The following is a 14,524-nucleotide window of genomic DNA, read 5'->3' on the forward strand; positions in this document are numbered from 1 at the left end:
AAAAAAATTCGAGGCATCTGTTCGTCGATTAATTTTTCAACTTTTTGAGTATTTTGAGACCATTGTTTTAGTGAAATTAACATCAATAATAAAAACTGGTTTAAAAAAGAAAAATAAGTTCTGGGTTTAGCTATTACTAAATTGTTCATATTGATGTCAAAGCTATTGGTATTTAATGAATTCTGATCGTTTCTGCGTTTTCACAATCGATTGCGATAAAAATTAGTTTTCTGTAGTACAATCTATCGGACTGTTTTTTTTCTGGTGTCTTTTCTTACTTTTTTTACGTTCGTGTTTGTAATTTTTGCATCCTTCAGCCTAGTAATAAAAATAACTCCTCACATCGTTGGTGTTGGAACCACTACAGCTTTGTTTCTAATTTGTGTGTTTAATCAAAGGTGTAGTTTCAATAAAAACAAGCCAGCAGAATTTGGGTTGATAAAAATCTGATAGAGATCTTACCAGTTCCCACTCGATGTTAACTGATAACTTTTTGGAAAAGTTCATGTCAGATCTTACACGATAAAATGAAACAGATTTTGAATTACAAGATTAACGTACAAAATGACAATTCTTGTGTCACAAGAGAAACATAGAATGTCATTAATTACAAAAACGGAGAATTTTGTCTTTTAACGCTTCTCTTATACAATTTTTAGTCTCATATCCTGATGAACGTGGAATACTGACCATACGAATGTTTATTCTGATAAATATTGATATTTTTGCTGTTTTTAAAATAAATCAGTTCGAGTATATTTTTGTCGGCAATATCGCAGAGCCCACAAACGCCAGACCACACACACCCAAACCTAAACCTGTGACGTAATGCATCGAATTTTTAGCCAGAGTCTGGACGGCATAGGGCATTATTGGCAGCGGAGCATATATGATAAACCCACAAAATCCAATTGCACTGGACCTGATTGACGTCGGCAGTAATCCAGATATGGTTAACATAACTGAGACAGTTAAATTATAAGTTAGTATTTGCACCACGGAAACCATGGCAACCGCAACCCAGGCACTAGGGCACAAAAATAAAAACAACATTATGATAAAGCTAATACCATAACAAATTAAACCCAAAGCTCGCAAACCCATTTTTAATTTGTTTTGAAACACTAAAGTTGAGCAAGATATGATATCAGTTACAATTTGGGTTACAATCAGATATATGTAATCTTTACTGTCTAAGAAGTAAGTTTGTTCTTCCGAACCCTGGCAGTAATGAGCTTGTGTTTGGCCATTTAAAAAGATCATTTCGGTTTTCAGAAAGTGAACCGTTATTGTAAAGTACCGAATCGCGATTCCGATAAAAATGTAGCCGGCTAACGAACGTCTCATGTGACTATTTAATAGCGCAACTTTAAATTTTTTGCATAACGATAGATTTTCTTCGGCTGTTTTGGCCAGTTCTTCATCTTCGATAAGCTCTAAGTTTTTCGGAAGAGTTCGTCCGTTTCTGATAGCTATTTTTCCCAGAACTTTGATTGCATCCTCTGTTTTTCCTTTGGAAAGGAGGAATCTTGGAGTCTCGTACATCAGGAAAGCTACCACCACTACATGAATGAGGGCAGGTATGCACATGATCAGCAAGTATAATCTCCAATCATATTCTAAAAAACGTAAGAAAGTTGATGAATTTAACTCTATAGAAAAAAATGTGCTTTTTTGTTAAAACAGTCGCCTTTCAACTGGAAAAAAAGTTGCTTCAATTTATTTTTTATCAGGTCTTGCAAGACAAAAAAGTTTAAAAGATCTTATCATTTTTTTGCAGGCATGAAATAAAACCCAGATTGAGACCGAAGGTTTTTGCAAGAACTTTCAAGTTTCTTGCAAAAAATGGTTAACTTGTAAGAGTTTTCAGGTTTCTTTCAGAAGATGATTAACTTGTAAGAACTTGCAAGTTGAATGGTTAGCATGTTAGAACTCGCAATTCCAAAGATTTGCTTGAAAGTTTCTTGCGAGTTTGTTCCAGTTGAGCTCAACTTTCCTTTTTTCAGTTCAATATAACATTCGGGCAACTACCGTAGAAAGCCCGTGGGAGATTAGTTGCTCATTTAGGATAACAAAATATGAAGTGACTTAAGTTGACAAAACCTTTACTTCTCAAGTTTATTAAATCAAGGGATCTTTTTGAAATTCAAATAATAAATATTAGTTCCCACTAGGCTTCATCCCGATTTCTTCGTTTAAAAAAAGTTTTTTATAATAATTCACTCTCTTTGAAATTGATTTTTAATTTTCATCTTCATACGGCAGAAGTTTTTCTCAACTAGTTTATGTACACTTCACTTTTTATACATTTTTCTGATTTCAATTTGCAAGTTTCCAGAATCTACAATTTTTGTCTAAAACATCTGTGTACCTTCATTTCTTGCGATGTTTTTGTTTTGTTTTTCGCTACAATATCCGTAGGAAGCTTTAATTTTAAGAACTTTTAGTCAAATAACTTATGTAAGCTTATATGATTTAAGCCAACAGGTCAATTTGTATGAACTTCAAGTCGAATGGTTAGCTGGTAAAAACTTGGAAGCCAAACGGTTAACGTGTAGGAACTTGTAAGTCGAATGGTTAACTGTCAATAACTTCCAAAATTTTGTAAGAACTTGCAAGAAACTCGCAATTTCTTCCAAATTAACCAATTTATTTCGACACGGGAAGTTTATTAATAGAGTTTTGAGATTTTTTTCAACTGTTTTTGCAAGTTTGTCATCTCTTCATCTTCGATTAAGTCTAAATTTTTTAGAAGAAGATCATCACTCAACACTAGGTAAGTGTCAATTACCCCAAATTGTTGTTTTTCTTTTCTAAAAACGCACTTCGAATGTTGTTCTTAGAAAAAAATGTGATAAATCATAAAAAAGTTCTTTGTATTGCAACGAGGGATTTAGTGATGTTTTTAGAGATGGTTTTTAGAGATGTTTTTAGGGATGTTTCTAGTGATGTTTTTGGCTCGTTTTAGCAGAATCTCCTAACATCCTTGATTTGTTTTTGGTTCAGAAAATTTCTATTAGCGCCATAATAAAATCGAATAACGAAAAGAAATCAATATTATCATTCCTGTAATTCTGATATAAGTCAAAACAATGACTCTTCTCAAGTTGCCCACCCTTGATGAAACTTTGAAAACTTATAAGACTTTTCAGGAGCCGTAGAAATCTTTAAAAAACTTTGTACGGCATCGTACAAGTTGTAATAGGTTTTCTAAGACATCATAGACAATTCATATAATTACCAATTTCTAAAGTCTAGCTTCCTAAAATTGTTTTTAAATGTAATATGTCATATACCTTATTACATCCATAAGATTTGTAAAACATCCTACAAAAAAATACTCTAATTTATAAGAGTCTTGTAATATTTGTTTTACGGGTGATACTTGCCTGATGAGTTTTTTGTGAAAATGACGGCAGCTCCAATTATAGGTAGTGAACGAGAAGCTCCACCAGACCACTGGTTTCCAACCACAAATGAGGCCCAATGGTAGTCTGCTGGAATCAATTCATACATGGCCGGTTGCAGAATATTCGTCGCCGCTGAAAAATTTCGGCAAATTTTCAGTTCCTGCTACAATAAGCATCTATAAAAAACCAGACTTATATGGTGGCTGCTGAAAATCAGTGGACAGTTGAGAGGGTATCAAAAGAAAATTTTTTCCCCGGCTGTGGTCCCAGGCGGAAGCAAATATTTTCAGACCTTCAAAGACTGAAAGTGTCTATTTCTAGACTTTCGTGCGTTCATGTTTCGACTTTTCTGCCTTTTGATGATTACAGACTATGTAATTTTGAATGCACGACGCCCCCTCGTGCGTTCATCTTCGCTCTGGACATAATTGCTTCTGTCTGGGACCTCAAACTGGGTTATATCGCTGTTTTCTTAGCGTGGAGACAGAAAAAACAATAGTCAAAACTTTGGAAAGGATGTACTTATTTTTGCTACTGCCTCAAGTATTTAATGCGTTTCATTGCGTTTTTTCAACCGGTTGTTCTTTTTTGCCTTTACCCATATAAAAAGTGTTTTAATGCCACCAATACGTCGGAAATAATATCCTTAATTTATCACAAGCACATTATCGGTATATGAAAATTTTTAGATGTAGTTACAACTACACAGAGCTCAAGATTTAGCATCACAAGTTCACTGAACAACCAATGAGAAACTCGTTTATGGTAGAAAAAGTACATGTGTATGAAAAGTCACTGATATATACTTGAATCTATGATTTCCTGATAAGAAAACAAAGCTCAAAAACCAAAAACAATATCTTCCAAAAGACAGTTAAAAAGAATGAACGTGTTTCCAAAACGCATTCAACTAAAATTGAGCTTGGAAAAATATATATTCATAGAAGATCATACATGTTTTTATGACCCACAGTGATGAGTATATTCAAGATGATTTGGAACCTGCAAAGAAAGTAACTCAGGCGAAAACATAAATCGGAGTGCTATTGTTTTTGAAGCCAATTAGAAAAATTTGAGGAAATTTATTGTTTAAGATACAAGTTAAAAAACTGAAATCCATGAAAAAACTTTTAGCGCAGATTAAAAGTCTTGCAGGAATCTGACAGATTTTTTAATTTCTAATTCTGCAAAAATTTTTTCGGCATTTTTGCTATTTAAAACCAACTGAAAGACAATTGAAATAAAAATTGAAAAAATTTAAATTAGTAAAAGGATTCCAATTGATTTTATTTCTATATACCTTTTGAATATGAAAACTTGTGAAAATCTTGTTTTGAATTGAATAACACTTTCAGAAAACACAGGAAAATCTCAAACAATTGTTTTTTGATTCAGCTTGGGATAATTTTTGACAGTACTTTAGCCATATTAAGTTACAATTGTTTTGTTTGGTTTTAATCGGGGAGAGTTAAGGGCGCAGATTTTCACCGTTTGTTTGACCTCAATTCGCCTATAATTATGTGTTTGTTGCTCCACCGTAGCCTTTGCCCAGCCTCGTTGAGGAAAGAGGAGGAAAACACGCCCAGAACATACCGGAAAAGTCTCAGCAGTCGGTTTTTCAACTTGACTTGATAAAATTTTTCGACATTACACCAATTATATCACTTTCTTTGGGTTCAAAGCCGTTCCTGATCATATCTGGTTTCCTCGGTAATCAAACAAATATCATATATGAGCTCCCTGTAAACATACATCAATCATAAATGGTTTCTTGCTCCTCATAGTTGTCTCATTAATGCGTTCTCCTTTTATGATATACTGATAATCTTACGAAGTTCATATATGATATCACAATAATCATGAAAAAATCATATATGATTTCTTAATAGTCATACAAGCATCGTCCTAAGAAATGGCATATGACCTCTTTGTCATCATATATGATCCTTGTTTGTTTACTAAAAAGTAGTAACCCCGCCATTCTTTAAAGCGGTACTGTTTGTCAGGCGGATTTAGACTGACTCATTACTAATCCAACTTTGGCTCAACACCAGGTCTCCCTGATGATCTTGATAGTGCGTGGAACCTTAAAATTAAAACTCAACTGACTCGAAGCAATGTACTGATACGTAAGCCAGCCTTCTAACGTTTACAAGTTGCAAAAACTTTGAGAAATTGTATCGCCATTCACGACATACATCAATTTAAAAATTTTTCTAATGAGTCGATCTGGCTTATTTTAAGACAAGGCTGATATTTCCATCGAGAATTTGGCTGGCTCGACTGAGAAGCCGAGTAGTTAAAGAACTTTGAGATGACGATAACAACCGTGTAGCATTGTTTGAAATCAAATCTTGTTGCAATTACAGTAGTTTCATTGCTTATATTAATTTTCAGTGAGCTTTGAAGAGTTGCATAACCTAAAGGTAAAATAGCACGTCAACAATCAATTTGGACTACTGAATAGGGGATCTATTCTGTGTTTCCCCATTGTTTTTTTCGCCCCGGTTACAAACTATATGTTGTTATAAATGTTGATTTACTATTTAAAACTTAGCACATGCGCCTGGGGGCGTAAAAGATATAAGCCCACTAAAGTGGGTGGGGGGGGGGGGGGGACAGGATCAATCTGGAATATGCTTTGCCATTAGACTACAAGTTTAACGCACTCCTATGTCGCAACAGCGGTGCAAAGAGTGTGATAATTTAACTCGTAGTTTAAAGACAAAGCGCATTTTGTAGTGTTAACTGGGCATTAACGCGTTATTTCACCGGTAGGTCATATAACTGTTGATTACGCAACGAAAATTGATTAAAATTTGATAGAAGAACTGGATTTAGGAGAGCTAGCTTCATTTAGGTAAGCTTGAGAATATTTTGTGTTAAACCAGATTCAGTACCTTTCTGAATTTTAATCAGGATTTTTCTGAGGATATCGATAAAGTTGGCCGAAAATTTGGCAAAGTTGGCCAAAGACTGCACTGCGGTTTCTCTCTCGGCTGCTGGCTTTTGAATGCAAATCTTTTGGGTCTTTCCCATCATAGACCCCCCTCCCCAGCTTAGTGGTCAGATAACCTATAGCCCTATAGACCCCCTCCCATCCAATCATGGTAAATATACCATAATGGGGGTTATAATTTCATGGGGGGGGGGCTATAATGGGTAACCCCCAATCTTTGAAGCAAGTTTGAAGCAAACAAAAATCCTTTTGTTAAATGTTACCTCCTGCAAGAGAGTAAAGAAGTCTGAAGGCGAGAAGCCATCCGTAAGTAGGAGCAACTACACAAAGGAGACTCAACACTGCAATCCAAAGTGAAGAAGCAAGCGCGTAGGTCCTCCGCCCAAACCGATCCGCCACCCACCCCCAAAACAGATGACAGATTGCAAAGCCAGCGAAGGAAGCCGTGCTCAAAATGGATTGCATTTCTGCTGTTAAGCCCAACTCAACGTATAACCTGCAGAAAAAATCAGCATGTTGATTGTATCACTACAATTTTTCCGCACAAAAATTAGCGCCCGCAATTTTTCCTCATCAATAGCTCAGACCGCAAAGACGATCAGAAAAAAGGGGGAGGAATTTTGCTTAAAATTGGGAAAAACGGCAATGGAAAAATAATTCTTGTTACCTGGTGGAAAGATATGCCATCATGTTGACAAGTAGAAACTGGCTGAAAGTTGTGGAAAAGAAAACGCACACGAATCCAATTTGAGCCCGTCCAAACCCCAGCTGAGAAATGACCTCTGAAGGCGAGAATTTTGTTCTCTCCGACTGGCAGTCTAACTGTTTGTTTCCACTACTGGCCATTTTGTCATTTTGTAGTGTAATTTCGCCATTTTTCATCTCATCCGTGGTTTTCACTGAATTGTACTTCGAATCGCTCATTTTTTTTCGGGGTGTCGCTGTTTAAATAATAAAAAGAACAACTGATCTTTTATATGTACGATGTAAAGATAATTTTACAAAAACGCTAGACTTAGACTAATTTGAAGTTTTTGGCGTTGACCATAGTTAATATTGGTTTTAGATATTAAATATTCGGTATAAAACGAAAGCTCTTTTATGCAGCATACTAGTTAAGCTTAACACAATATCAACAATACGATATTTTTGATATTTTCTCACTTGATGGTTTCTGCTTTCGTGAAGCTCACTGCGTCGTCTAAACAAACAACTTAATAGTCTTAGTACAAGTTAGAGACGCCATTTATCCTAATTGTAAAGCCTCTTCTCTGCTTTCATGCTAAATTTCTGTAAGATCGTACTTCATTACTCTTGTTGGGAATTTCGGTTGAAGTTTGCATCTATATACGCTGCAGAATGTTCATATAATGTGAAGGTTAGAAAAAGAGTCTAAAAACCTGCTAAATAATGGAATCATGACGCCCAAAGAGAAGAAATTTGAGTTTGGTTGAAACGACAGCACTGAGCAGTTTCTGAGAAACTTTATCTAAAACTCAAAGTTCTGATTTGATGCCATTTTTCCAACTATTTCGGTTCTTATTTCGACACTCAAGCTCAGAGCACCCCATATTTCTGTGTTGATTCGGAATTTTTCCATTATGTTTTGGTTGACGGAAATAAACAGAAAAAATAGATTAAAGCAGCAGGAACAAAACAGATATGGGACATAGTTCCACTTTTAGGTATGAGCCAGACAAAACAGACGGACGACGGGTTGTAGGCTAGACTGAACTGACTCAATTCAGTCATGGGCAAGCTGGAACGGCGCGACCGACAACTTGTCCACACTATGAGCTCGGTCGCACCGGAGCCCCCTGTTCGTGACCCAGGTCCGTGTGGTCCATACCTGTCTTGGGTCGAGAACTTCATTCTGGGAGTTTCTGTTTTTAAACAATCTTTAAGTCAAAATTGAAATTGAATCTCATATGAGATTAATTTGATTTCTCTAAAGTAGTTTTCTGCCAAAAATTCCAAAGACCTACATTGAATCAACAATTGCGAGCGTCAAAAATCACACTTCTCATGAAATTGGCGTTCATTCAGATTCATATTCTGTTATGGGGCATTTTTCCTCTCATTTTTCCTCTCTTCATCAATGAATTTTAAGAGAAAGTACAAAAAAACTGAAAATATTCAGTTTGCGGAAGATTTAAGTTTTATAGCAAAACCAAAAAAAAAACACTTCTGTGTAAAAAATTTGTGTTCTTGCCATTATGGAAGATCATTTCCTCAAAAGAAAGAAGCTTACAAATAATGATCAAAAACAATTTTTCTTTTAGAAACAAAACAATGATTTGGTCGATATAGAGTTCAACGAGAAAAAAAGAAGCACAAAAAGAGCAAAACAACCTACAAATTGAAATATTCATTGAGGATTCTAAACATTCTACACGATTAAAAGAAGGTGCAGAGATTTTCTGATGGCATCTGACATTTTAGTCGCAGGATTGCCAGTCACTCAATCAACTGTTTCGATAATTCGAAATGATCTTTTCTCAGAAAATCATTTTCGTGATGACATTTTTTATGTTGGGCGAATTTTTTTGAGAAAAATTGCAGAACAGATTAAAAGCCGTAACTTGAGTCATTATTCTACCAAAAAGAGGTCGATATTGGAAGTTGAAATTGGACTCCAGAATGTTATGTAATATGGCCAGACTAAATTTTTTAGTTGCTGTTCTCCGTTAGTGAACCCTTAAACTAAAACATAGTGCAGAAAAAGTCACAATTAAAAAAACCAAGCACCATAAATAAATGAATTTTCTTTGGTACTAGACTATTTGAAAAAAGAACAATTGTCAGCTTTAGTTACTGATTTTCTGGGACAGAAAATGCGGTATATAGAATGATAAATGAGATGAAAGGCTTCCTAAAAAAACGGTTGCGCCCACCCTGAAAAAGTTTCTGTCGGATTTTGAGTTGTTTTTCCAAGTTGGTCTTTCGAAAATGTTTGCTCCAACACTGAGAGTTTAATGAACAATTAGCACTGAATTCTTCTATATAATTTAATATTTTTTGTTAGTTTTTGATACTGAACACCATTTTTTGGCTGTTAATTCACTTCAGCGTGGGTTTTTGTTGAGTTTGAACCAGATGGATATCAAAATGAAATCGACGATGACGACGAGTTCTCGCAAATTCACAAAAGGAAAATTTTACCTAATTTATTTTCAATTTTTACACTGTGAATAGAACAAAATTTATGTAGTGACTGAAAATTTGTGCAAAACTTCTTTTTGAGATTTATTTCGTGTTGGTCTCGTAATTTAGTTTTTTTAATATTGTGTGGTTTTATAGTTATGCAACATTACGTTGCATGGAGACATAAATATCTTCGTCATTCATTTTGAAACAAATTCATAAAAACTGACTCCATCAGTCCATCTCCTGATTCATCAAGACAACCGTGTCTTCATTTGGTGCTCATGAAAAACGAACAGTTTGACTTTCCACGGTAATTAACAATCGAAGCCGAGTAGCACAATACAACATTTGAAAGTGTTGAGATTTCAATAACTGATTCTGTGAACATGTGCGAAATCTTTTAAATCTTCACAACATTCAATCGGTGTACATTGATAGTAAAGTTGTTGATCTAGTGCCATTCTTCAATCCAACTAAGAACTTGAAAAGCTGCAATTTTTTTGCGCATTTCTCTTGGTATCTTGTTGGCCCTAGTTTACTTTTTCAAAAATTTTGAATTCGGTAAGACCAGTCGCCTGAATAAAATGCTTGGTCCCTCAAAATTAGTATTCCGTTATTCGGCAAAAAAATGCTCATTTTAAAGTCTTGAAAATTATTCAGAAAACTTCACAACACATTTCGCAACACATAGAGCTAATGTATTCAATTGCAGTTCATGGTGTTTCAAATCCGATTATAAAAATACTTCCTTCTATCTTCTGCCGGAACAAAAAATGGCGGAACATCTCTTCTGCCGGAACATCTCGTCTGCAGATGATGTGTTTTTTTAGCGAGGAAACTACTCATGTAGTCCTTAGCAGGCATAGAAAATACAAACGCCAACATGGTCGTTCCAAGGTTTTTGACTGGTCCGCCGCATAAGGAATTTACAAGTTCACCACATATGCAGTCCTTTAAGAAAAACATCTTCTCTCTTCATTAAAGGATGAGACTTAGAATTTTTCTGCATCTCAGTGGAAATACGTTGTAAACTGTTTCTGCTATGAGATAACGTCAGCGCGAGTTAAGCTGTACTGCTTTGCATTCACCAAATTTCTCATCAAGAGTATCTTTGTCCCCTTGCACATCACCCAGGCCTAGACCTCGACTTATGAAAAGACTTTAAAAGTCTAGTAGGGGGGGGGGCAATATTGACTATAATTACACGGTCGAGCTTCCTAGTTAAAGTCGAGCTAATATCTTTTCATGGGTCGAGCTAAAGGCTTTTCATAACGAAGAAAGTCCAGCTAAGGTCTTTTCATGGGTCCAGCATTAGTCTTTTAATAACCAGCAAAGTCGAGTTAAGGTCTTTTCATGGGTCCACCATTAGTCTTTTCATAAGTCTGTTTTTTTTTTAAATTCAAAGTTTGTTAATTTTTTTTCCTGCTTCTGTACATACAGAAGCAGAACCGGAGCAAGACTAAATAGTTTTGCACCAGAGCAGTCCAGCTTAAGAATCAGTTGGAAATCTGCCAAAAGACTTAAGATTTTTGTCAAATCTTAAGATAAAGAGTTATTGCAGATCGAGTATATTACCACATTACTTGATTCTATGAAACCAGCTAGCTTAAGAGTATTGGTCCTAGTCCCATTAGCCATGAAAAAATTTCGGCGTTATTCAGTTTGTTTTCCTTCCCAATATTATGAGCTGTCTTTTTAAAAAAATAATGCAGGTTTTTGAGGTATTTGTGGTTTTTTTGAATCGTAAAAGGTGCAGGATCATATATGCTGACTACGTTATATACAATATTGCAGGTAAAACGTTAATGGCTGAAAAGCAGACTCATGAAAAGACTAATGATGGACCCATGAAAAGACTTTAACTCGACTTTGTTTGCAAACATTGAGTCGAGCTTAAGTCCAGCACAAACTTTGGGTCGAGCTAAAGTCTTTTCTAAAATTTTGGGTCCAGCTAAAGTCTTTTGCGAAAAATTTGAGTCAAGCTAAAGTCCAGAATCTCTTAAAGTCCAGCTAAAGTCTTTTCATAGCTCAAATGAGTCCAGTATGGTCTTTTCATGGCACATTTTGGTCGAGCATTGTCTTTTCATGAGTCGAGGTTTAGACCTGGGCAAAAATTTCTTGAGTGTAATTTTGGTCATTTGTCTTGGGTTTTGCCTATTTTTAGGCTGTATCAAAACGGTTTTAGAATAATCGCAATCTAGATGAGTCACTAACAAAAGTTTCTCAATTTGTTTGCCTACAATTAAATGATGGCACTTAACTCATACAAATCGGCTATTATTGATCGGTTCTTGTTTTAAAACACAGTTTAGCAACTGTAGATGGAAGTGCAGCCAATTTAACTTGAACGCTATAAATTGAAGTATCTTACAATAATTGGCCGGAAATCGAAGGCAAGTTCTGTCCAATATCTTTTCAACCGTACAAAAATTCTGTAAGATTTCAATTTTTTTGTTTAATTTTAAATCTATTTTGGACAGCCAAAACAATTTATGAGAGGCGTGGGCATGGTTTTTCAATTTTTGGAGCATGCGCATTAGTTTGACTAATTTTTTCTCATGTTTCCGTCTCCAAAGTCGATTGATTCGAGAATTTTTCCAAGAATTTTTTCCTGCATCTGTTATTTGTAAAAAAATATAGTTGACAAATTAGAACTTTTTTTCTAGAAATTTGAGGACTTTATCTGAGTTAGTTTTACAACTTCAGTCCGCCGTATGGAAAAAAACTACGCGAAAACATTCTATCAAATCGTGTTATGTCCCACAAAGCTGTTCGTCATTCAGAAACGAACAATTTTTTATTGAAAGCATTTTGAATGTTTCCCAGCTTGTATCTTCTCTGAACTTCAAAGTGGTTTCGATAATATGAAGCATATCCATATACCGTGTTGAATACAAAGCGCTGAAAATTGTGTTAAACACTAAGTCCGAAAGCGAAATTTCTTGTTCAGTTCAAATTGATTTCGCTGATATATCATATGAAGAAAAGAGGGCTCTGTGTGTAAAAGCAAGCTTACATTCTTCAAACGCTGATTTATTTAATCCCGAAATCCTGAATTTTTAAAATAATTGCAAAAATAGAATTAAGAATTTTTGAATTTGGGTTTAAAAATTTAAATTGGGTTGGTTTAGACTTTGGTTGATCAACTTCAGATTAAAATATGTTTTGAATTATAAGATAGTAGAAAATGTTTTGAGCCCGCAGATCTCATAGTAGTCACTGGATAATAAAATCAATTAAAAGTTTTGCCTGTTTCAAAAAATAAATGCAAAGAGAAATATTTTTCATCGCAACTTCAAGAAGTCAAAAGGTTTCCAGTAAATCAAATGAATTCGTCACAAAGATTCCGCGCCAAGTAGATATAGCTGTACGCACTATCAAATCCTAGGTTTTTAAAACAACTTTTAAACCCTTTTATGAGCCAGCTTTTCTAGACCGGCATATAATTGATTATTTATATAATAGGACAATCTCTCTATTTACAAGAAATGCTAGAGTTACAAAATTTGTTTGATAGTTCGTAAAAATCTAGAGTGACAAAAGTTGCGTCAAGCCAAAGTTCAAGTAATTAATTAAGTCTAGCATGATTCTTTTCGAAGTATTTTCGAATCAAGCGTGTTCTATTCATACCCTTATTTGGCGGAGCATGGACTTTCGTGGGTCTAGGTCTACTCTACGGGCTGCTTTGAAAAATCAGCTTTTCTATCATAAGCTGTTTTGTTTAAGTCGCGAATAGTCTGTGGACAGGAGTGCAAGTTTGAAAACTGACCTTGAGAAACTGATGAAAAAAATGTCGCAGTGCTTGGTGCCACCAGTTTCCAGTTCCAAATTACTTTCCAAACGGTTTATAAAGGTAGATGGGTGAGTTTTAAACAAATTTATTATTTCTATTTTTGTTATCCAGACGATTGAGAGCATTTATTGACGCACATTTTCGGTACGTCTGTAAAAAATGAAAGCGCATTGGGAATAGCGGAATTCAGTAGCGCCGTGGTGTAAAAACATTTTCCATTGAAAATAAAAGAACGGGGAAATTGTAAAACACATGCAATATAGAGGGAGCGTATTACTATTGGAAACAACCATGGAAAACGAATTCTGTTGTAATTGTAAAGCACAGAGGCTAGCATTTAAACCGCCAGACGACCTTGAAAGATTTGTTGTAAAATATATTGTGTACAGCTTACGTCTCTTTATTGAGACAAGGCGGCTCGGTAATGTGCAATGGCACATAAGGTTCCGACCCCGCCCATCCACAATTTTGGCATAATTGTCTACTAAATGAGGAACAGATAGAAAAAGCCAAAAATTATTTTTTGCGAATCCCAAAAAAGCCCAAGTCTTTTTCAAAAAATTCTGTATGAACGATAAGATAACCTCCAAAACAAATAACTCAGTGGAGTAAAAATTGATGCATTAGATTGCTGTAATATGTCAATATTAAGAAAGCGAGTCAAAACGAACAGCAAAATCAAACAACAACAACAACAAACATTAATTACATCAAAAAATTTATGTCCCTCTTAAAAACTAAATTTAATAACAAAGTCAACATACCGTCAGATAAACCTGAAACTAAACAAAAATAACTTATAACTCACCAGAAAACATATGCGACCAGTCCATAAAAAGGTTTGGCAACAATTATACAAAAAAGAACAAAAACAGAAAAGTAAAAAAAATTAACTTATTTTTTTGAAACAATTAACTTCAAAGTATTAAATACCATTAGGAATAAATTAATATTACCACAAATTTGCGATTACCACTGCTTCTATAGAAGGGCATTAAGACCTGACCTTATTCATTTTTTAGAGCGGCTAAAAAGAACAACAAAGAACAAACAAAATTTCAATTGAAACTTGCCTCGAGACCTGTAATTATCCAGAATATTTCTTGCATCTACAAAAAGAACGTCAAATATGACAAAAATCAAACTAATTTAATTTTTTTATGTGAAAAAGCGGTGTCAAAGCCAGTAGGGTCATAACAAAATCTTTAAAAAAAA

The 14,524-nt window shown here is 34.9% G+C and overlaps 1 protein-coding gene across 3 annotated transcripts; it reads right to left on the reverse strand.

Moving 5' to 3' along the window:
* Positions 1-695: 695 nt before the first annotated feature.
* On the reverse strand, positions 696-13,493 carry LOC142354067 (putative transporter SVOPL). 3 transcript variants are annotated; one of them, XM_075406341.1, is made up of 6 exons: positions 13,286-13,493; positions 7,534-7,570; positions 7,037-7,310; positions 6,633-6,865; positions 3,390-3,542; positions 696-1,619 (listed from the first exon to the last, which is right to left on the reverse strand). In XM_075406341.1, the coding sequence occupies exons 3-6, from the start codon at positions 7,291-7,293 to the stop codon at positions 745-747; spliced, it is 1,518 nt and encodes a 505-aa protein (XP_075262456.1). In that variant the 5' UTR covers positions 7,294-7,310; positions 7,534-7,570; positions 13,286-13,493; the 3' UTR covers positions 696-744. The 3 variants fall into 3 exon arrangements, with proteins under 3 accessions (XP_075262456.1, XP_075262457.1, XP_075262455.1); XM_075406342.1 differs by lacking the exon at positions 7,534-7,570; XM_075406340.1 differs by lacking the exon at positions 13,286-13,493 and having other exon boundaries at positions 7,037-7,540.
* Between the last annotated feature and the right edge of the window lie 1,031 nt (positions 13,494-14,524).

The sequence above is a fragment of the Convolutriloba macropyga genome, chromosome 15 (assembly GCF_964194025.1).
Source record: "Convolutriloba macropyga chromosome 15, txConMacr16.3, whole genome shotgun sequence".
Classification (NCBI taxonomy): Eukaryota; Metazoa; Xenacoelomorpha; order Acoela; family Convolutidae; genus Convolutriloba; species Convolutriloba macropyga.

What these genes read in the sequence shown, in the direction of transcription:
- LOC142354067 (XM_075406342.1), bottom strand. Translation starts at nt 7,293, where the DNA reads ATGAGCGATTCGAAGTACAATTCAGTGAAAACCACGGATGAGATGAAA. An exon ending in TCTTTACTCTCTTGCAGGAG is followed by an intron (nt 3,543 to 6,632) that starts GTAACATTTAAC and finishes GAAATTTTTCAG; the next exon opens with CGGCGACGAATATTCTGCAA. An exon ending in TTTCACAAAAAACTCATCAG is followed by an intron (nt 1,620 to 3,389) that starts GCAAGTATCACC and finishes TACGTTTTTTAG; the next exon opens with AATATGATTGGAGATTATAC.